At 47.6% G+C, this 21,399-nt stretch overlaps 2 protein-coding genes across 6 annotated transcripts; one reads left to right on the forward strand and one right to left on the reverse strand.

Annotated features, from left to right (window-relative positions):
- Positions 1-1,112: 1,112 nt before the first annotated feature.
- LOC121568624 (histone-lysine N-methyltransferase SETD1A) lies at positions 1,113-17,541 on the reverse strand. Its single transcript, XM_045211141.1, is given in 23 exon segments — positions 1,113-3,733; positions 3,950-4,087; positions 4,277-4,396; positions 4,654-4,764; positions 6,823-7,004; positions 7,389-7,740; positions 8,141-9,471; positions 9,577-9,632; positions 9,800-9,989; positions 10,119-10,149; positions 10,461-10,621; positions 10,732-10,813; positions 11,026-11,199; positions 12,266-12,700; positions 12,703-13,206; positions 13,343-14,002; positions 14,051-15,047; positions 15,217-15,473; positions 15,640-15,764; positions 15,956-16,226; positions 16,336-16,434; positions 16,525-16,669; positions 16,879-17,541. Coding segments are annotated over 23 exon segments (6,684 nt in total). The 5' UTR covers positions 16,968-17,541; the 3' UTR covers positions 1,113-3,559.
- A 523-nt stretch (positions 17,542-18,064) lies between these two features.
- On the forward strand, positions 18,065-21,180 carry LOC121568904 (histone-lysine N-methyltransferase SETD1A-like). 5 transcript variants are annotated; one of them, XM_045210623.1, is made up of 4 exons: positions 18,065-18,307; positions 18,459-18,594; positions 20,656-20,754; positions 20,862-21,180. In XM_045210623.1, exons 2-4 carry the CDS (start codon positions 18,466-18,468, stop codon positions 20,955-20,957), a joined length of 324 nt encoding a protein of 107 aa, XP_045066558.1. In that variant the 5' UTR covers positions 18,065-18,307; positions 18,459-18,465; the 3' UTR covers positions 20,958-21,180. The 5 variants fall into 5 exon arrangements, 2 of the variants coding, with proteins under 2 accessions (XP_045066558.1, XP_045066559.1); XM_045210624.1 differs by having other exon boundaries at positions 18,065-18,245; XR_006001305.2 differs by lacking the exon at positions 18,459-18,594.
- Positions 21,181-21,399: the final 219 nt, after the last annotated feature.

The raw sequence follows: 21,399 nt of genomic DNA on the forward strand, positions 1-21,399 counted from the left end.
GAATTTGTGTGAAGGAGAAGCGGGGGGGCATGGGCAAGTTGCAGCAGAGGGTGCAGAGTTGGTGGCCGGGTTAGTGGTAGCCAGATGGAAAGCATGGCCAGCTGTAGCAAAATGCTTGTTGAAATTCTCGATTATTGTAGATTTATCGGTGGTGATAGTGTTTCCTAGCCTCAGTGCAGTGGGCAGCTGGGAGGAAGTGCTCTTATTCTCCATGGACTTTACAGTGTCCCAAAACTTTTTGGAGTTAGTGCTACAGGAAGCAAATTTCTGTTTGAAAAAGTTAGCCTTTGCTTTCCTGACTGCTTGTGTATATTGGTTCCTAACTTCCCTGAAAAGTTGCATATCGCGGGGGCTATTTGATGCTAATGCTGTACGCCACAGGATGTTTTTGTGCTGGTCAAGGGCAGTCAAGTCTGAGGAGAACCAGGGGCTATATCGGTTCTTAGTTCTGTATTTTTGAATGGGGCATGTTTATTTAAGATTGAGAGGAAATTACTTTTAAGGAACAACCAGGCATCCTCTACTGACGGAATGAGATCTATATCCATCCAGGATACCTGGGCCAGGTCAATTAGGAAGGCCTCCTCGCTAAAGTGTTTTAGGGAGCGTTTGACAGTGATGAGGGGTGGTTGTTTGACCGCGGACCCGTTACGGACGCAGGCAATAAGGCAGTGATCGCTGAGATCCTGGTTGAAGACAGCTGAGGTGTATTTAGAGGGTGTGTTAGTCGGGATGATATCTATGAGGGTACCCATGTTTACGGATTTAGGGTTGTACCTGGTAGCCTAAAGCCTAAAAGTCTTTTAATATGCACTATTAGACAACCTCTGTGTTCGTAAAACCACTCTGGAGTGCCTGAGTGCGCTCTGGGCGTTCGTAAATTCAGAGTGTTGTCAGATTGTCCGTTTGTATATTCAGAGCGTTTCGATGTCCGGAGCGCGGTTGATCCGAGCGTTCTGACCTCACAACCCATGTCAAGGCCCAAGCTAACTGGCTAAAGTTGGTTAGCTTGCTAGCTAGCTACTTCCAGACTCAAATGAGAGAACCTCACTCTGACCATTTTACTCGCACTAGCAGAGCTGGGTAGGCTATTTTCACATTATCTAGATCGTTGGTGATGCTGGCAACAATTTAATAACGTTTTTTTGCCGACGTTTACTGACACATTCAACGGTTGTTGCGCTTTCGTATAAATTCCTCAATTATTCTACACTCTTGCACACTTGGACGAGAGTGCTCTGAAATCGCAGTAGATAGCCAGAGTGAATTTACCAACACACCCCTATAGACAACCCAGGGGCTAGTAGGGGAAAGTCAGACACTCAACCAAGGCATTACAAAAGAAAACTAAAACAAAGCTTTCACTTTTTTTTAAAAAATATTTTAATGCACCATTAATAAAAGGGTCCAACGCATTAATACAAGAGAAATATTGCAAATAATATTAAAATAAATCAAATTAAAAGGAAAAACTAAAAATAACTGAATGGAAGGTATGTACAGTTTTCCTCATGGGAAGTAGGAAAATAACAACATATTTACAGATTGGAACCAGTGTGTTTCTACGAGAAACAAACACCTCTACAATATGTACATTTGTCTGAACTTTTTTTTCCATATTTTATTTAAAAGTTAGAGGGTTGGTTTGTACTGAAAAGCGCCCGTTGCAACAAGAAATATAGATTACTTTTCTGCTGTGGATGGAACAGAACATGGAGGGGCCTTGTGACATTTAAAACATCGAAATCAAAGATTGAAACTTCGAACAGCGACTGCTTGAGTTGAGCGAGCATGGATAACAATGAAAAACGACCCCCCCCCCTGGTTCTGATTCGCCTACCAAACACAGATTTATCTGAAGGTTCATCTACATATTAGGCCAAGACACACAGATACTCCACAGAGATGGTCTGGGGTGTCGCTCCACGCTAACCCATAATTTCCTATGAGAGAGGGGAATTGATTATAGTGAACATCAACATGCCTAAATATATATTTCTTATTATTCATGTTAAAAATAGTCATAGGCCAATGCATTTAATAAATGCACAAATAAAGGGCTCGTCTAAACTCGAGATAGACTTAACTAGAAACTAGATTTACCATATCTGATCTACACAGATAAGTTTACCCATTAAAACCATTCAGAACACACTCAATGACAAAGTCCAACATACACAGATCTCAACGCTTGTATAGGGGTCAATGGGGCAGAGTTATGTTTGTAAACAGATTTGTCTGTAATGGTTTGCCAAATAATGGAGATTTCATAGAAACAGTTTTCCTGACAGTGTGCCTTGACCATGTCATACAAAAAGCGCAGACAACCTGACATTTGCAGGTTGTTCAAAAGCACAAAACTACAAATTGACAGTGAGAGCACATTCACACAACAGGATTAAAAACATACTCGCTCATGTAAGAATACATTCTCTTAAACACACAGATAAAGAGACACACACGGGTCAGGTCCCTTCTCTGCATCCTAACGTGAGAAGGGACAACATCACGAAGGGGCAAGGGGAACTTAAAAGGAACAAACAAAGCATTCCTAATTGCACTAAACCTGCAGACAAACTCAGCAGCCATCTTAGGCTTTAAAGACAAACTGACTTGACGCCACACAATATTTGATCTACAAATGATTTGTCCTTTTGTAGCATGGTGAAAAACAAATATTTGTAAAAGTCTATGGTCTCTCATCCAAACAAACTGGTGAGAGGGGAGAGTCACGCACCCAGGAGGAGGAGGGGGTGTACTAGAGGATAAAAGGGCTGGTGGGAGCGCTGAGAGGACGGTGGTGGGAACACTGAAGTTCACTTCACTGTAAGACACTTACAGCTCACGCAACTAAATCAGAACAAGAATAGTAATAATAAGAATATGCAATACTATAAAATGACAAAGCTCAAACAATCTTCATTTTTGGAAATCTTGCATAACTGAAGTCCCAATGGATCAGAGTGTGTAACTAAAACTGCGCCGCGACGAGTGCCTTTAAAACCCTGAATATGTTTGTAAATCCTGTGCGTCTGTGTGTGTGGGCAGAGAGGGTTGAGGTTAGTGGGAGCTTCCGGACCACTGCCTATCTGTGCGGGGGCGAACACAAGACACACAAAACCAGTGTTGATAGGTTAGGGAAAAAACCTTCTACGCTTGACCGAACGGGAACAAGTGGCCCTAAGTTACTAAATCCTGCTACAGCGTAGACTAATGCTGCATTTCAGGGGTTTTTGGTACACGAGAGGGGGCATGAATATTAATCACACCCCTGGGAGGGAGGGAGGGAGGGTCTCACAACCCCTAAGATAATAAACCATAACCCCAGGTAAATTAAAGTGTGTGAACAGTGCAAATGTTGCGTGTGTCTCTCTGTTTCCTGGATATGGTCCAGACAACTGTTTGACAGTCTGGAGGAGCAGGTTGGCTGTTGGTGGTGGGTGTGTTGGAACCATGGCTTTGTTCTTGGTTATAGTCGGGGGTTTGTGGAGGGGGGACAGGAGGGACTGAAACGGGGTACTGCCACCCCTCAGTGTGAGTGTGGTCATTACTGTGGTCTCTAGTTGAGCGTCCCACGGCAGTTCTCTGTTCCACACAGACAGGGAATCTTATTTTCCTCTAGAGGGAACTTGTAGTCGTAGGTAATCTCTTCATTCATGCCAATGGCCTGCTTGGAGTAGATCACAATCTTCTTCTGGGATTCTATGGTGATCACCTTTGCGTAGCAGTTAGGCTGGGGAAGGAAGAGGAACGAGACCAGTTATGGGAAATTCAGAGAAAACCAAACTACTTAGAGGATCTTACCAGTCAATGTTACTCTGAGCATTGTGTGTATCAGTCACTAAATATGTATGATGGAAACGTATGTATTTCTATTTAGTCGTCATGTTGCGTCACTCCATTGTTATAACCTGTATAGTTTTGCTTGTGTAGGTGTGGGCTGACTCACAGTGCAGCAGTGGTTGATGAAGCGTGCCAGGTTGCCTAACTTGGTGGCATCGATGATGGTGTCGTGGTCCACTCTGAACAGGTAGCTGCTCCCGATGCCCTGCTGGGCATAACGCTTCTCTCTGTTGTCAGCCACCATCTGGCAAAGAAATGGGCACAAACACAAACAATGATGCCAGCTGAACACCCAGGAAAGACCAACACTGATGTTTGTCATGTGTCTATTGCTAATGCTATGATACCACACTATGGATGAATGAAGTACAGACTACAATATGGCCCTACACACTACATACATACACTACTCAAGCAGTACAATGACCAGTACCTGTCTGATGTTCTGGCCCACATACTCAATGACCATCTCGTCAGCAGCAATGGGTTCCATGGTGAACAGGCCCCATTCATGGATCCTACTGCGGCCAAATCTAAGCTTCTTCTTACGGAACTGAGGAAGGAAGGAAGTAAGAATTAGTGCCATAGTGGTGCAATAATCCTTTAGTTACTCTCTAGACCAGGGTTCTGGATCAAAGTCTCATTATCAACACACTGGCATGGGTTTAAAAGGTCAAGGTCTTCATTACACAGTAGAGACGTAAGTTCTCAACATGAAACCCATGGGAAATGACATGGTGGTTGTAGACCAGCGACAACACAGCAGTTACATAATGTCAGTGGTACACATAGTTCCAGGCTGCTGTGTACCTTGAGCTGGTTGAGTTTGAGCAGGTCAGAGTCCATGACTGCAGGGATGCCTATGGCACTGAGGAGGCGGCGCTGCTCCGACCGTCTCTCTGACAGCAGCCTGTTTGAGCCCTGAGGGGGAGGGCAGAAGGACGGTTACATGGGGTCAGTGACACACACACGGTGACACACACTATCATATGGCCTTGAGCTAAATAATACTGAGCCAGAGGCACTTTGACCTACAGTGAGGGAAAAAAGTATTTGATCCCCTGCTGATTTTATACGTTTGCCCACTGACAAAGACATGATCAGTCTATAATTTTTATGGTAGGTTTATTTGAACAGTGAGAGACAGAATAACAACAACAAAATCCAGAAAAACGCATGTCAAAAATTTTATAAATTGATTTGCATTTTAATGAGGGAAATAAGTATTTGACCCCTCTGCAAAACATGACTTAGTACTTGGTGGCAAAACCCTTGTTGGCAATCACAGAGGTCAGACGTTTCTTGTAGTTGGCCACCAGATTTGCACACATCTCAGGAGGGATTTTGTTCCACTCCTCTTTGCAGATCTTCTCCAAGTCATTAAGGTTTCGAGGCTGACGTTTGGCAACTCGAACCTTCAGCTCCCTCCACAGATTTTCTATGGGATTAAGGTCTGGAGACTGGCTAGGCAACTCCAGGACCTTAATGTGCTTCTTCTTGAGCAATTCCTTTGTTGCCTTGGTCGTGTGTTTTGGGTCATTGTCATGCTGGAATACCCATCCACAACCCATTTTCAATACCCTGGCTGAGGGAAGGAGGTTCTCACCCAAGATTTGACGGTATATGGCCCCATCCATCGTCCCTTTGATGCAGTGAAGTTGTCCTGTCCCCTTAGCAGAAAAACACCCCCAAAGCATAATGTTTCCACCTCCATGTTTGACGGTGGGGATGGTGTTCTTGGGGTCATAGGCAGCATTCCTCCTCCTCCAAACACGGCGAGTTGAGTTGATGCCAAAGAGCTCGATTTTTGTCTCATCTGACCACCACACTTTCACCCAGTTCTCCTCTGAATCATTCAGATGTTCATTGGCAAACTTCAGGCGGCCCTGTATATGTGCTTTCTTGAGCAGGGGGACCTTGCGGGCGCTGCAGGATTTCAGTCCTTCACGGCGTAGTGTGTTACCAATTGTTTTCTTGGTGACTATGGTCCCAGCTGCCTTGAGATCATTGACAAGATCCTCCCGTGTAGTTCTGGGCTGATTCCTCACCATTCTCATGATCATTGCAACTCCACGAGGTGAGATCTTGCATGGAGCCCCAGGACGAGGGAGATTGACAGTTCTTTTGCGTTTCTTCCATTTGCGAATATTCGCACCAACTGTTGTCACCTTCCCACCAAGCTGCTTGGCGATGGTCTTGTAGCCCATTCCAGCCTTGTGTAGGTCTACAATCTTGTCCCTGACATCCTTGGAGAGCTCTTTGGTCTTGGCCATGGTGGAGAGTTTGGAATCTGATTGATTGATTGCTGCTGTGGACAGGTGTCTTTTATACAGGTATTCAAACTGAGATTAGGAGCACTCCCTTTAAGAGTGTGCTCCTAATCTCAGCTCGTTACCTGTATAAAAGACACCTGGGAGCCAGAAATCTTTGATTGAGAGGGGGTCAAATACTTATTTCCCTCATTAAAAATCAAATCAATTTATAACATTTTTGACATGCGTTTTTCTGGATTTTTTTGTTGTTATTCTGTCTCTCACTGTTCAAATAAACCTACCATTAAAATTATAGACTGATCATTTCTTTGTCAGTGGGCAAACATAAAAAATCACCAGGGGATCAAATACTTTTTTCCCCTCACTGTAAATGCCCAATAAAATAGTTCATCTGGGGTTGAGCGAGTTCATTTTCATTGCCACGAGCAGATGCACCAAAGCTGTTGAATACATCTGCATGACAAACTCTGCGGGACTTCCTATAGCATTGTGAAGCATATGCTAAAATAAGAAATACAATACTTGTTTTTATCAAAATGAATCACCAACTTCCCTGTATTCAATGACCAAAGGTTATTAATCTTATTGGAACAAAGGATCTGTGTTCAGAGGTTATGAAAGGCAACAACATGATACCACTGTATGAAAAGCCAGAGACCATATATAGTCTAAAAAGGAAAGAGATGGTAAAGTGAGGTGTGCGTACCGAGGCATCGTAGTCGGCAGCCTCCAGTAGGGCCTGCTCAGGCAGTTCCAGATCCAGGTAGACATCCTTCTCCTTCCTGCTGATGGCGTAGTAGCCCTCGCTCCTGGCACAGCCCGTCGCGTGCTCCCGCAGCTGCCCGTCTGCACTCTTCTTCTTACGCCGCGGGTTGGGGATGTTGGTAAGTGCAGGCCACACGTTAAGGCTAACACCAGTTACTGCTGAACACACCAGTCCATCTAAATACACATTCATCATTACACACCATTTAATCTACTTCCACCACAGGAGGTTGGTGGCACCTTAATTGTGGAGGACGGGCTCGTGGTAACAGCTGGAGCGGAATAAGTGGAATGGTATCTAATATATCAAACACATGGTTTCCATGTGTTTGATGCCATTCCATTTGCGCAGTTCCACATACAGGAAGATTACTTTATAACACAGCTCAACTGTTCATAAGAGGCCTCAACACATGGAAGATCCTAATACACAAACAGGGCTTCTAACCCTCGTTCCAAACCCCCTGCCCTGCCAGTCATCCCAGCAGTGCCAGTAGTAAAGGATATCAGTGTGGTGGACCCAGTGTGTGTCGTTGAGCCAGTCAGTGCTGTGGTCGTCCTGCAGCAGCTTCTCGTAGGTGGTCTTCAGCAGAGTCATGTCCTCCACGTCTAGACCAGAGTTCCAGATGTCGTACAGGATGGTCATCTGCTCAAACTCGCTGCGCTGGTCAAATGTGACGGCCTCCGGGGCTGGGATGGGCTTGGGCCAACGCTGCGACGACGTCAGACCGGCCTCCTGGAGGAAGAGGCGCTCGCTCTTCCTCACATCGTCCCACTCTTCCTCTTCCTCGTCCTCCGTGTTAGACAGCTCACCCGGCTCCAGCTGCTCCACGTCCACATCCTCCTCCAGGTCCACCTCCTGACAGGAACCAGGGAGAGAGGGGAGAGGGGGACAGGAAGGGGAGAGAGTGGGAGAGGGACAGGAACAAGGATAGAGTGGGAGAGGGGGAGATGTCAACACAGGAACTAAGATTATCTTGTAACAGGCACATAGGATGGGACTTTCTGGATTAGTAATTTACTAGTAACATTTTTGTTTTTTACATGACAATTTGACCATTTAACTGTCAAGCTGTGAAACTTTGTACAATTGAGGAAAGACGAAGTTGCTTTGCATGTCATTTTAAGATGACAAAGTTACAGTAAATGTCAGCTGTGGTTGAGCAATAACCTATTTTTACGTGGTTGACGCGCCATACTCAACACTTCTTAGTTGTGACACTTGACACATACACAAACCCAAAAAACATTTCACACACCTCTAGTTTCCTCTTCTTCTGTTTCTTGGTCTGATGTTCCTTCTGTTTTTTCGTTTGCTGCAACTCCAGGTTTTCCTTGTCTTTCCTCCTCCTCTTCTTGTTCTTCCCTTTGCCCATCTCCTCCAATTCGCGCCCCCTCGCTACCATTCCCTTCCTCTTGGCTGATGGGGTGAGAGGTGCCAGCACAGTGGCCTTGGCCGTGTTGCCAGCCTCACACAGCAGCCCCATGCCAGACAGATACTCAGCCTGGTGTCTGTCCCTAGAGGGCAGGGGTTCCCCTATGACCTCCTCAGGTGCCTCCAGCACCCCAGAGATGGCTTGATGGTTTAGGTCTGCAGGGAGGAGCACCCCTGGCTCCTGTTTGGAGACATTCCTCTTTTGGGCGGGGATGAGGTGGAAGGGGGCTTTGGAATAGTTGTGCTCCTGCAGGGCAGACAGGCCCTGTGGGTCCATAACCAGGGGGAGGGCTTTTGGAGAGAGGAGCATCTCCTCCTCCATCTTCTGCTCCTCTGCCTCGTCTGATGTCTCCGTCTCCTCCGAGTCTCCAGCGTCTGGGTCCAGCTTCAGGGCCACATCAGCCAGGACAGACAGGTCAGCCGTGGGGGCCGAGCCCAGCTGTATCAGGCTGGATGCTCCCAGCTGCTCCCTGAGTCTCAGCCTCTGCAGTCTCTCCTCCTCCTCATCCTCCTCTCTGAGGGTGTGGTAGGAGGGGGGAGGGGTGGGGGTCGACAGGCTGACAGTCCTGGGGCGTCCCCTGCCCCGGCCCTTTGTGACGGGGGGCGGGGCCTCCTCGAAGGCCATCTTGACCATGGAGGCGTGGTCCAGGGGGAGGTTCTGCACAGTGCGACACACCCACACTGGAGCAGGGGTGGGGGATTTGGGAGAGGCCCCCCGTTTGTTGGGGGACTTGGTGGGGGTGATTGGGGGGGACACCAGAGGGACAGGGCTCTTTTTGAAGTCTTCAGGGCATACAGGCGAGGGAACAGTGAGAACAGGGGAGGGAGAGAGGGTGTGGCCTTCGCCTGGTTTGGAGGCAAAGGGGAGGAGTGAGAGAGTCTTGGAGGGGGTGGTTCCAGGTGTGGAGACGATGAGGATGGAGTCTGGAAGGTGAGACTTGATGGGGGAGAAGAGAGGAGAGGCAGTGGAGGGAGGTGGGGACAAGGGGACCGTTGGCAGGTGGGGTTTGTAGTCGCTCTCCCCGGTAGAGAACGAGACGGTCTTCCGTCGCTTCTTGAGAGGAGGAACAATGACAATGGGGGAGGAGGGGCGGGGGGCTGGAGGACGAGCGTTTGAGCTGGGTGTTGATGAATCCTTCTTGCTGGCAGCAATTTCTGAGAGATGGGCACATATTTAAATTATAAACCAGGTGAAAAACAATGTTGGCATTTGCCATGGAAATGAACATCCATAACAGAGAAACTAAATGTGTGACTAACCTGCTTTGATCTCCGTGCTGAGCGGTGCCTTTGGAACAGCAGCTGCAGACTTTTCTCTAGAGATCACAACAAGTGGAATGGTCAGTATCAACCCACAGACACATCTGAGCAACAAAGTTGCAATAAAGATACTTCTATAGGAAATATATATCAAGCATTTTGGATACTTATATACAGGTATATGCAAGTATAATCAGAAACAAGAACGCTGTTCAAAACGTACCGGTCATCCTCCTTCTCTGTGTCCAGAACTGTGCTGTCCATCGTAGACTCATCCATGGTGTCCAGTCCACTCCCGGCCTGCTCTCCTTCCTCCTCATCCTCGTCTTCAGAGGAGGATGATGTTGAGGAGGAAGAACTCTCTGTGGATGAGGAGAGGCTCTCATCATCGCTGTCAGCACTCAAGGCCTCATCTGAAGCCAAAGAAATGAGAGATGAAGTGAGAGATGATAAGATGGCATGATGGAAAAGGTAGAGAAGACAGCCTGTGGGGGGCAGCACATTGGCCTCAATTAGGACAACATGAAGAAAGCTAGATTTACCTTCAGACTCCTTGTCACTTTCCTCATCCTCCTACAGAGAGGAACAAAAGAACACAGTTCGTGATAATAAACAACAGTGTCTCAGGTTCAACCCAAGTCAATGTAGCCAAAATACAGCAGAGTATGGAGAGGCACACAGTGAAATGCTGCCATCTAGCCAGCACTATGGGGAAATACAACAACACCACCAGTATGTATGGCTTGCGGAAATCAACTGATTAGAAGAATCATGCATTATTGTTTCTGTAGCCATATATTCCATTTTTGAGATAAGGTCAACTTTATTATGTGGAGAAACATTATTTTCATGCTAAATTATCCCTTGCACATGCAGACACACACCTTATCTGAAGAAGAACCATCAGAAGTCTCCTCTCCTTCACTGTCCAGGTCCCAAGGTTTCCGACTTCTGGTCTTCTTCTTCCTCCGCCTGCTGTCCCTCTCAGCCCTGTGGCCCTCCCCATCTGCCATTCCTACCTCTAGACCCTTCTCATGGTACGAGTCTGGGGGGAGGAGGAGAGAGATGGTGAGCCAACATAGGAAACACAAAGATGGTGGGTGACATCTCCCCAAAGGGATTCCCAAAGGAGGGGGTCATGGATCAGAAGCTCACCTTCGTCATCATCCTCTGGCGGTGTCTTGGGTCTCTTCATCTCTCCTACCTCTGCTAGCTCCTGAGGTTCTTTCCTCTTCACCTGGATACAATACACTCACAGTTAATATCATGGTAAATTATGGTGGAAAAAATCCCTAAGTGAATGGAGTAATGTCTATTCATGAACATTTATTAGTGTAATTTCTATACATGTACAGTACTAATCCATCTATTTCCTATGCACAGTACAAACATGAATGTACATGAGTAACATTTCCCGAGTTCAACTGCTGCCTCTGTGTACTTGTTTACCTTGAATGAGGGTAGTCGTAGCGCCCCTCTCAGTGAGAAGCCTTCCATTCCTCCACTCTTGGCCCAGTCCACCAGAGACATGAGGGGCTCCCGGGGCTTGCTGCTGACCTTGTTCTCCTCCTTCTTGTCCTCGTCCCTCACTGCAGCCACACCCCGAACCATGGTCTGGAACGGCTGGGGAGGGAGGACAGATGTGGATTTACAAAAGCCAACGGGCATCATGGCAAATCAAATCATGGATTTAAAAAAAACAATAACAGGAAAACCATGTATGACTTGAAAAACTTGAATGAAAAATGGAAATCAGAAACCCATTTAAATTGACCAGATGGGTATACTACGATGCAAGCTAGATTTACTCAGCGTTTTCTAAAGCTAGCCAGCTTCAGTTAGCTTCACATTCTAGCTCAGACTTCATCCGTACTACGACAGTGGATATTGCCTGCCGTTAACTCTAACAGGCTTGTAACTGCGCGTGCATGTCGCACGTGGCTAATCGAACGCCAAACTCTTCGAGATAATGCTGAAACATGAATCCATGGGCGAGTAAGTGCCACATTTTCATTTGTCCCAAAATCTAATTGAAAGAAAAGTTATCTTGCAAATTCAGCAGGCTATGGTGTTAATGCTGTCTTTGGTGTGCTTATCATTGCACAAGCACCTTTTTACCCACTCTTATAGATACACAAGTTTTACTGTGCGTCAACTTTCAAATGCATTCTGTCATTACTAAATGGGCGGCAGGTAGCTTAGTGGTTAAGAGCGTTGTGCCAGTAACCGAAAGGTCGCTGGTTCTAATCCCCGAGCCGACTAGGTGAAAAATCTGTCGATGTGCCCTTGATCAAGGCACTTAACCCTAATTGCTCCTGTAAGTCGCTCTGGATAAGAGCGTCTGCTAAATGACTAAAATGTAAATGTATTTTAACATTTATGTTTAACATACAAAAAAACATTTGATTAATAAAATGAAGGGGGTGATGATGCAATCTTTACGAGAGGGAGGGAATGTGATTTATTTGGTCACGGTAGACACTTCATTCAGGATAAATGGAGTTAGCCTGCAGGTTAGTTCTGAAGGATTCGTTGCCATAGAAATTTACCTGGCTAAAGGGTGAGCCACTTTCATGGTTCCAGTTATCCCGAGTTGACCAAAGTTACCTCACTAACTCCTCAAACCAGGTACGTAGTTTAGGGCTCTGTCTGTGCTCATGTGCTTTCTGAACATGTTCCACTCTCTTACCTTTGCTTTGGTCTCCTTGCGCTCCCACCACTCGTCGAAGGTTCCGAAGGCGATGTTCTCCACCATCTTGCGGTTGAGGTCCCTCTGCATGATGCTCTTCATCTCCTGGATGAGGGTGGCCAGCACCAGCTGCACTGTGGCCTCGTGGGGGTTCTCTGTTAGCAGGGGCATTTGGGGGTCCCCCTCCGCCCCGTACTGGGCCTCTCCCTCCACAGGAGGCATAGTCCCATAGGGCGGCGGGGTGTGGTACGTGTAGTGTTCGGGTAAGACATGCGGGGGCCAGCCGGTGTGTGGAGGGGGGATGGCGTGGTGGGGCATCTGAGAGGGGCCAGGGTAGGCGTAGGGCATGTGGGGGGGCATGTAGTGGTGGTCCTGGTCGTAGCCACCCCCCTCTTGGTCCATGTAAGGGTGGTGGGGGTGTGGGGGAGGGGGCATGGAGTGGTAGTAGTCTGAAGGGGGGCGTCACCGGGGGCAGCGGTGCCATTAGAGGAGGACATCCTCAGCTGGTGCAGCCGACTCAGCATCTGGGTCTGCATCTGAAAGGACATGGGGGCTCCGCCACTGTACTGGTTCATCAGCTCCATACTGCTGGCATAGTCATACATGTGTGGGGGCATGGGCGGAGGGTACTCAGGGTGCAGCTCCATGTGGGCCAGCGGTGGGGGGATGCAGGGGGGTGGAGGGGGCTGCAGGGAAAAGCCCGGGGGAGGGAGGTGAGTGGGGTAAGAGGGGATGGGTGGAGCAGGCATGGACGTGCCAAAGTGCTGTGTGGGGTCAGAGGGGGAGGCAGAGGGGTCTGTCTGGGAGGGCAGGGGGGCCTGGGATGAAGACGGGGAAGAGATGGAGGAAGGAGTGGCGTGGTGGGTGGTCACTGCTGTAATGGTGTGTTCCTCATCCTCGTCTGAGATCTCCATGTCCTCCCCAGAGGAATGAGGGGATGACTGCAGGAAGGAAAGAGAGAATTCACGATTTTCCCACACTTTTTCATCAACTGACAATCCCTGCTAACAAAACACCAACGTTTCAATACAATCTGATTCCTACAATATTTCCATTAACAGAGTAAGATGGTCTTACCTGACTCTGTCCGTTGTAGGGGGGTGTGTGTGCCCCTTGTCTGGTCCTTGGATCAATAGACTCAGGTTGGGATGTCTCCTCCTGCAGAGGTCCTGTTCCATGGAGACTAGTATGGTCATCTGTAGTGGGGATGCGGGGAGAGAAGGTGGCGGAGGAGGGGGTAGCTGGTGCAACTACAGTGGGACTCTTCCTCCCCTCTCCCCCTGTTCTCTGCTTCCTCCCTCTGCGGCCGTCTCTATCTCTCTCTCCTTTCCTCCTCTGCTGGCCTCCACCATCTCCTCCTTGTCTCCTCCGCCTGTCTTTCTCCCCATCCTGCTCCCTCTGCTTATTGCTCCTGCCCTCCCCTGCTGCTGCTCCTCCCTCCCCTGCTGCTGCTCCTCCCTCCCCTGCTGCTCCTCCCTCCCCTGCTGCTGCCTTCTCTCTCTGCCTTTCTTCCTTCCTGTCCTCCTCCTCATCTTCATCGGAGGCCAGGAAGGAGAACTTTGCTTTCTGCTCCTTCAAGAGCATCTCAATACGAGAGTCTAAGCTGCTGCTGTGGTAGACAAATGGCAGGCTCTCATTGGTGGAATCTGGCTCCGGGGAGGAGGAGTCTCGCTGGGGGGGTGGGGAGAGGGAGGTGGAGGAGGGGAGATGGTGAGGGAGGGAGGTGGAGGAGGGTGAAGTGGAGGAGGAAGCGATTGAGGAGTGGGGTGGAGAGGAGGGAGGGGTGGAGGGATGCTGAGGAGGGGGAGGTGGGGTGGTGGGCCGGCGTTTGGGCTTGGTCCACGTCTCCTCTCTGACTGGGCTCTCCTGGCCAAAGTCAAGGGCGCTGAGCGTCTCGGCTACAGCCGCCGCTATCACAGAGGCAGGGGGGAGGGGAGGAGGTGGAGGGGGCGGCAGAGGGGTGTGGTGGGATCGGGGGTCCTTGTTGTCAGACCCAGACCCCCTCTCCCCAGAACCAGCACCACTAGACTGGGCACGGTACACTGAGGAGGGCTCCAGGCGGGAGGAGACGTGGGGAGGGGGTTGGTCTTTGGAGGAGGAGGAGTAAGAGGGGTAGGCGGATGGAGGCGGGGACAGGCTGTTGGAGGAGGAGCGGTGGGAGTTGGCGTTGAATCTGGGGTCGGAGCTGTTTGAGTAGTCGCTGTCTCTGTCCCTCTCCCTGCTGTCTCGGTCGTGGCTGCTCCGTCGTCGGCTGCTGCTACTACTGCTGCTGTGATTGTGTGAATGGTGGTTACGGTGTCTGCCGTGTTCTCTGGAGCCCAGGCTGTCCCGTCTGTAGCCCCTCTCCCTCTCAGAGTGATGTGAGTGGTGGGAATACTTGGCCTCCTGGTAAGATGACCTTCTAGAGCCGATTCCACCGGCACCGTACCGCGCTCCTGAGTCTCTGTCCCGCTCTCTGTCCCTGTCTGCCAGAGGGGGCTGCTCGTACTGGGGTGCAGGAGGTGGGGGAGGCATCGCAGGGTGGTGTGCCATGTGCTGTCCAGCCCCTCCAGCGTTAGGGTATGTGGGGTAGAGCGGGGGCTCGTTAGGACGGAACGGGCCGGTGGGGGGGTACGTGGGGCGACACCTTTGGTAGGGGTCTTGCGGAGGTGCATGGGGGTCCTCCGGGTAGCGGGGAGCTTTGTATGCCCCGACTGAGGAGACAGCAGAGGAGGAGGAGGAGGGAAGCGTGTCCTGGGAAGGGTAGCCACTGGTCAATGGGCCAGCACTGTATCCAACTTGTCTAAGAAACAAAAGGAGAAAGATGGTGTATATATAACACAAGTTACCACATTGATTATTACTATCTTAATAAATATTTTTTTTAATACTTTTTTGGAATGACAAACAAACCTTTGGATAAATGATCAACTCTGAGCTATTATGAAGGGTGTTTGTACCCCAATACTGACCTGGCAACAGCGTAGCCCGAGTCCTGTGAGACAGAGCGAGGGGTGTAGGGCGTTCCTCCTCCCTGCGAGGAAGCGGAGGAGCCTGGGGTGTAGGGCCCGCCCATGGAGGAGGGGGTCGTGTCTAGACGCTGCTCACTGAAGCCCGTGTCCACAGAGCAGGGGGTGGTGCTCCCAGGAGTGAGAGCCGGCACCCCTGCAGCCAAGCCCACAGCCAGGCCAGCTATCTCAGAGGACAGTCTCCGCCTGATATCTGACGACTGCACAGAGAGAGAGGAACAGCAAGATGGGAGAATTAGAAAGAGAAAGTCAAAGACATCACACAGTAGAAAATTATGAAAGAGTCTCAAGAATAATGGACCATAAAGGTAAATCCTCCATGAAAATGTCAGTAGGATGGTTGTGATGAGCCCTTGGTGAGTGTACCGTGTCTGGTTGTGTGGGAGCTGGGGGCTGGAACCGCTCTGTCAGGGCCTTGCCTCCTGTGGGTACAGTCTGGGGTGTGTAGGATCCGCTCACTATCAGGTCATAATACTTCTGCCTCTGCTGGCCTGCAGATACACACAAACATACCCATAAGACAAGGATGTTGCTAATATCTTTGCAAAATACTAATGTGACAATGATCATGTCTCCATAAAACATCTCTATGTTTCAATAATAATTGCAATAGAAGTTATTTGTATACAAAATAGATTTTTTATATAAAATCAAATCCCACAGACATAAAGCCATGTCATACCTTTGATGTCCAGCTGAGCGTGAATGATGTTGCCCATGACGGAGGTGTTGTGCAGGTGTTTGACCGTGTCCTTGGCCCCCCTGGTGCTGGTGAAGAGCACGCGGGCCAGGCCCAGGTGCTTACGGGTCTTGGGGTGAAACAATATCTCCATCTCCTCCACCTCTCCAAACTTGGCGCACATCTCGGCCAGGAAGGGTTCCTTGATGTTGTCATTGAGGCGAGCGAAGGTCACCTCCTTGAGGGGAATGGGGCCCACGTAGAACTCATCTAGCTTTGGGAACAAGAGAAGGAAATTAGAGATGGCATGCTACAGAGCAGCGTTTAGAGAGTGAGGCTGGTGTGAGTGTATGATGAGTCAGCAAGTTAGTTAGGGTTCTAACCTTGAACTTAGGCACTGGCAGGGCCATCTCTGTGTGCCTGGACCAGATCCTACGAGGTCGAGGGTCCCGCAAATCTCCCACTGGGGGGAACCCCGAGTCCTGGAGAAATGACAAGTTAAAGTTACAATACAGGACATGTACAACAACCCTACTCCGACATAACAAAAGTAATGTAAAAACAATACCAACCGGCACACTGAAATGTACCCCATCATATCGATATATTTTGTTGTTAACCCTCCGGATGGCTGGGTCTTGGACGAGCTTATAGCTCTTCCATTGCAAACTGAGAGCTCGTTGTGTATCCGGCTCACTGTCTGGATCCATGCTATAACTGGAAGAGTGAAGTGGGAGATGTAACTGAATTAAGTGTTGTCAGTAACGTTACCATCATTTTTTCCGGTCATAACAGGCACAAGTATACATGATGCTAGCTACATAGTCGTATTTGATTAAAAAACATAACCATGTTTTAGCAAACCTTTGATAAAACAGATCACATCAACGTAGCGTCAAACGTCAATTCTTGTCATGCTAACCTACCTCTGGCATACTGTAAACTCGCTCCAGCCTGGTGCTGCTGTCAAAACAATGACAACGTCACACGCTAGATAGTTGTGTTTAGATAGCATTCCACTATTTTCAATCCGCTAGTTATGATTTAGATAACTACGGTAACTTATTGTAACGTTAGATAGGTAGATACTTCGGATCACCTTGACTAACTAGCTATATCTAAACTAGGTTAGCATGTGTAACTAGCGTTAGCTGCTACCGTACTCAGTTCAATTTAACAAGTTAGCTAGCTATTCAAACCCCAACTCGCCGGGCGGCTAGCTAGTTAAGTTTCGTAAATATGATAGTGGTTATTCAAAACATTCTTTCTGTACAACGATCGACCTAAGTTAGCTTGCTAAACGTCCTTCACTCGCCTAACCGAACCCGCCTCTTTCAAACCGATTGCCCGCTTCATCCGAAACTACCAACCCGCCGCTCAAGTGAAGCTAGTAGGCCTAGGACGAACGAGGAAAAACACTGAGTACCAAACTGAAAAGGTAACTCCGTTTTTGCCCGTGGGCACAATAGCTCAGTTATAACGACGTCGATACATTCCCGGTGCTATGTAGTTTCCATACAAAGCGTAATATTTCACGAAATCTTTGTTTATGCCCTAAAACCAAATAATGTTAAACGAGCGGCCATCGCGTAACAAACCTGAAAGCCTCGCCTGCACTCCATCAGTCTTTGCGAATACATCTCGTCATTCGAAGTCAGCACTTTCTTCACAATCCATCCAGATCCACGAAAATCAATGACAAGGGAACAGTCAACTCAGTCAAAATACAATCGTCACCGACTAAAAATATATTAACTATTTTTTTTCCTGTTACATACAGGTAGCTATATGATTTTAAAATCTATTCGAATGTGCCTTCTCTTGTTAATGACTACTTGTGGCGAATCTGCTGATCAATTTATCAGCCGTGGGCTTAGAGATACCCATTCCACATAATATAATTTACAGGATGACACAGAAAATGTAATTATTTAATGTTCCTCATGCCTCCATTTTTGAACTTCTTTACTTAGTTATCTCATGCATACGGAGTACCAAAGAGGTTTCAAAATAACTACTGCGCAAGGAAACGATTAAGTGACAACACTGCCATCATGTGGCCAAACATGGCACCGCGGTGAAACCAGAAACTTACACATGATTACACACGTCACACTTGTTATGTACATAGCCGCGCGAAGTAGGGTTGCTGCAGAACCCCCTGAAAAAAACATATTACTCCTGTGTGAGCGGACAGAAAATACTCCTCAGCAAAACACAACTAGCTAGTGTGTGACGTGACCATTGTTTTGACAGCAGCACCAGGCGGGGGCAAATTTACAGTATGCCAGAGGTAGGCTAGCATGATAAGAACGGACGTTTGAAGCTACATTGATGTGCTCTGTTTTATCAAAGGTTTGCTAAAACATGGTTGTTTTCTTAATCAAATATGAGTATGTAGCTAGCATCATGTATACTTGTGCCTGCTATGACGATATATATATATTTTTTTTACATTACTGACAAAACACTTAATTAAGTTGCATCTCCCACTTCACTCTTACAGTTATAGCATGGATCCAGACAGTGAGCCTGATACACAACGAGCATTCAGTTTGCAATGGAAGAGTTATAAGCTCATCCAAGACCCAGCCATCCGGAGGGTTAACAACAAAATATACATGATACAGTGCATTCAGAAAGTATTCAGAACCCTTTACTTTTTCCACATTTTGTTACGTTACAGACTTATTCTAAAATGGATTAAATTGTTTCCCCCCCTTCAATCTACACACAATACCCCATAATGACAAAGCAAAAACAGGTTTAGAATTTTTTGTTAATGTATTCCAAATAAAAACTGAAATATCAAATTTACATAAGTATTCAGACCCTTTACTCAGTACTTTGTTGAAGCACCTTTGGTAGCGATTACAGTCTGGAGTCTTCTAGGGTATGACGCTACAAGCTTGGCACACCTGTATTTGGGGAGTTTCTCCCATTCTTCTCTGCAGATCCTCTCAAGCTCTGTCAGGTTGGATTGGGAGCTTCGCTGCACAGCTATTTTCAGGTCTCTCCAGAGATGTTCGATTGGGTTCAAGTCCAGGCTCTGGCTGGGCCTCTCAAGGACATTCAGAGACTTGTCCCGAAGCCACTCCTGCGTTGTCTTGGCTGTGTGCTTAGGATCGTTGTCCTGTTGGAAGGTGAACCTTCGCCCCGGCCTGAGGTCCTGAGCACTCAGGAGCAGGTTTTCATCAAGGAGCTCTGTACTTTGCTTCGTTCATATTTCCCTCGATCATGACTAGTTGCCCAGTCCATGCCGCTGAAAAACATCCCCACAGCACTGTAGGGATGGTGCCAGATTTCCTCCAAATGTGACGCTTGGCATTCAGGCCAAATAGTTCAATCTTGGTTTCATCAGACCAGAGAATCTTGTTTCTCATGGTCTGAGAGTCCTTTAGGTGCCTTTTGGAAAACTCCAAGTGGGCTGTCATGTGCCTTTTACTGAGGAGTGGCTTCCGTCTGGCCACTATCATAAAGGCCTGATTGGTGGAGTGCTGCAGAGATGGTTGTCCTTCTAGAACGTTCCCCCATCTCCACAGAGGAACTCTGGAGCTCTGTCAGAGTGACCATCGGGTTCTCGGGACCTCCCTGACCAAGACCCTTCTCCCCCGATTGCTCAGTTTGGCCGGGTGGCTTGCTCTAGGAAGAGTCTTGGTGGTTCCAAACTTTTTCCATTTAAGAATGATGGAGGCCACTGTGTTCTTGGGGACCTTCAATGCTGCAGAGGTTTTTTGGTACCCTTGCCCAGACATGTGCCTCGATACAATCCTGTCTCGGAGTTCTACGGACAATTCCTTGACTTCATGGCTTGGTTTTTGCTCTGACATGTCAACTGTGGGACCTTATATAGACAGGTGTGTGCCTTTCCAAATAATGTCTAATCAATTGCATTTACCACAGGTGGACTCCAATCAAGTTGTAGGAACATCTCAAGGATGATCAATGGAAACAGGATGCACCTGAGCTAAATTTCGAGTCTCATAGCAAAGGGTCTGAATACTTCTAAGGTATGTGATGGACATCTTTATGTTTGTGCTTTTCTAATTACCAATTTCTGGGTTCTATTCATGTGCTTTTCTAATAACCAATATCTGTGTTCATGCAAGTGACTGATTGAACGAATCCTCACTATCAGTATCTGCAATTTGGCAGTACGCCCAGAACCTTGTTTTGAGAAAGGGATATCTCAGTTTCAAGGTCTCAGCTTAGAGAGAAGAAGCCTCGTGAAGTATTGGTCTGTCACATGCATGACCCAGTATTGGTCGGTCACATGAAGGAAGCAAATGTTAATAATTAATTAATTATGAATGATGAATAAGTTAAATCATGCAAATATAACTTGTCTGTATATAAGAGAACTAACGGGACTGCCCCGGGTGGAGCTCCTGATCAACATGTGTACTTGGTGCATTGAGTTGGTTCGAACCTCTCCAGCATGCTGGTAATAAACAATGATTCATTTTAGATTGACTTTGAGTGTCCCTGTGTAGGATTTCCACAACATGTATTTCTGTTTTTATTTTAATTACATTTGCAAACATTTCTTAAAACCTGTTTTCGCTTTGTCATTATTGGGTATTGTGTGTAGATTGATTGATTTCAGTGTGCCGGTTGGTATTGTTTTTACATTACTTTTGTTATGTCGGAGTAGGATTGTTGTACATGTCCTGTATTGTAACTTTTACTTGTCATTTCTCCAGGACTCGGGGTTCCCCCCAGTGGGAGATTTGCGGGACCCTCGACCTCGTAGGATCATGCCCAGGCACACAGAGATGGCCCTGCCAGTGCCTAAGTTCAAGGTTAGAACCCTAACTAACTTGCTGACTCATCACACTCACACCAGCCTCACTCTCTAAAAGCCGCTCTGTAGCATGCCATCTCTAATTTCTGTCTCTTGTTCCCAAAGCTAGATGAGTTCTACGTGGGCCCCATTCCCCTCAAGGAAGTGACCTTCGCTCACCTCAATGACAACATCAAGGAACCCTTCCTGGCCAAGATGTAGTACAGTACATTATCAGTTGGCATCAGATGCTGCCATTCAGCTCTCTGCATTGGTAACATACTGTCCAATGCTGACCATCCTTATCTGGGTGTGATAAATAACTAGCTTTTTTGCTAAAAATAAACAAGAGCGGGCAGGAAGACCTGGAAAATAGTGTTTGTATTACTGCACAGATGTTTTTTTTCAGTGACAAGCGTCCTTAATTAAATTGTCCTCAACATGACTTCCTAGGTGGGCATTTGTTAAACTACAGTACTAGGTCATAAAAATTACCCAATACTTACTCCCCAATAACAATCAACATGCTGGCAGAAACTGTGGTTTCCAAAAAAGGCTACTGTAGAATATAGGAGACAAGGGACTTGACATTTTGAACCCACCAGGACAGTTTAGTTTGAACCCAGCAGCCTAGACAATCTCTCTCTGCCGTAACTCAATCTCC

This window comes from Coregonus clupeaformis, chromosome 35, assembly GCF_020615455.1.
Source record: "Coregonus clupeaformis isolate EN_2021a chromosome 35, ASM2061545v1, whole genome shotgun sequence".
NCBI classification, from domain to species: Eukaryota; Metazoa; Chordata; class Actinopteri; order Salmoniformes; family Salmonidae; genus Coregonus; species Coregonus clupeaformis.

Coding starts and splice junctions, on each gene's coding strand:
- LOC121568904 (XM_045210623.1), top strand. CDS start 18,466: ATGGATCCAGACAGTGAGCCTGATACACAACGAGCATTCAGTTTGCAA. Junction 18,595..20,655: donor TGATACAGTGCATTCAGAAA/GTATTCAGAACC, acceptor TCATTTCTCCAG/GACTCGGGGTTCCCCCCAGT. Junction 20,755..20,861: donor TGCCAGTGCCTAAGTTCAAG/GTTAGAACCCTA, acceptor TTGTTCCCAAAG/CTAGATGAGTTCTACGTGGG.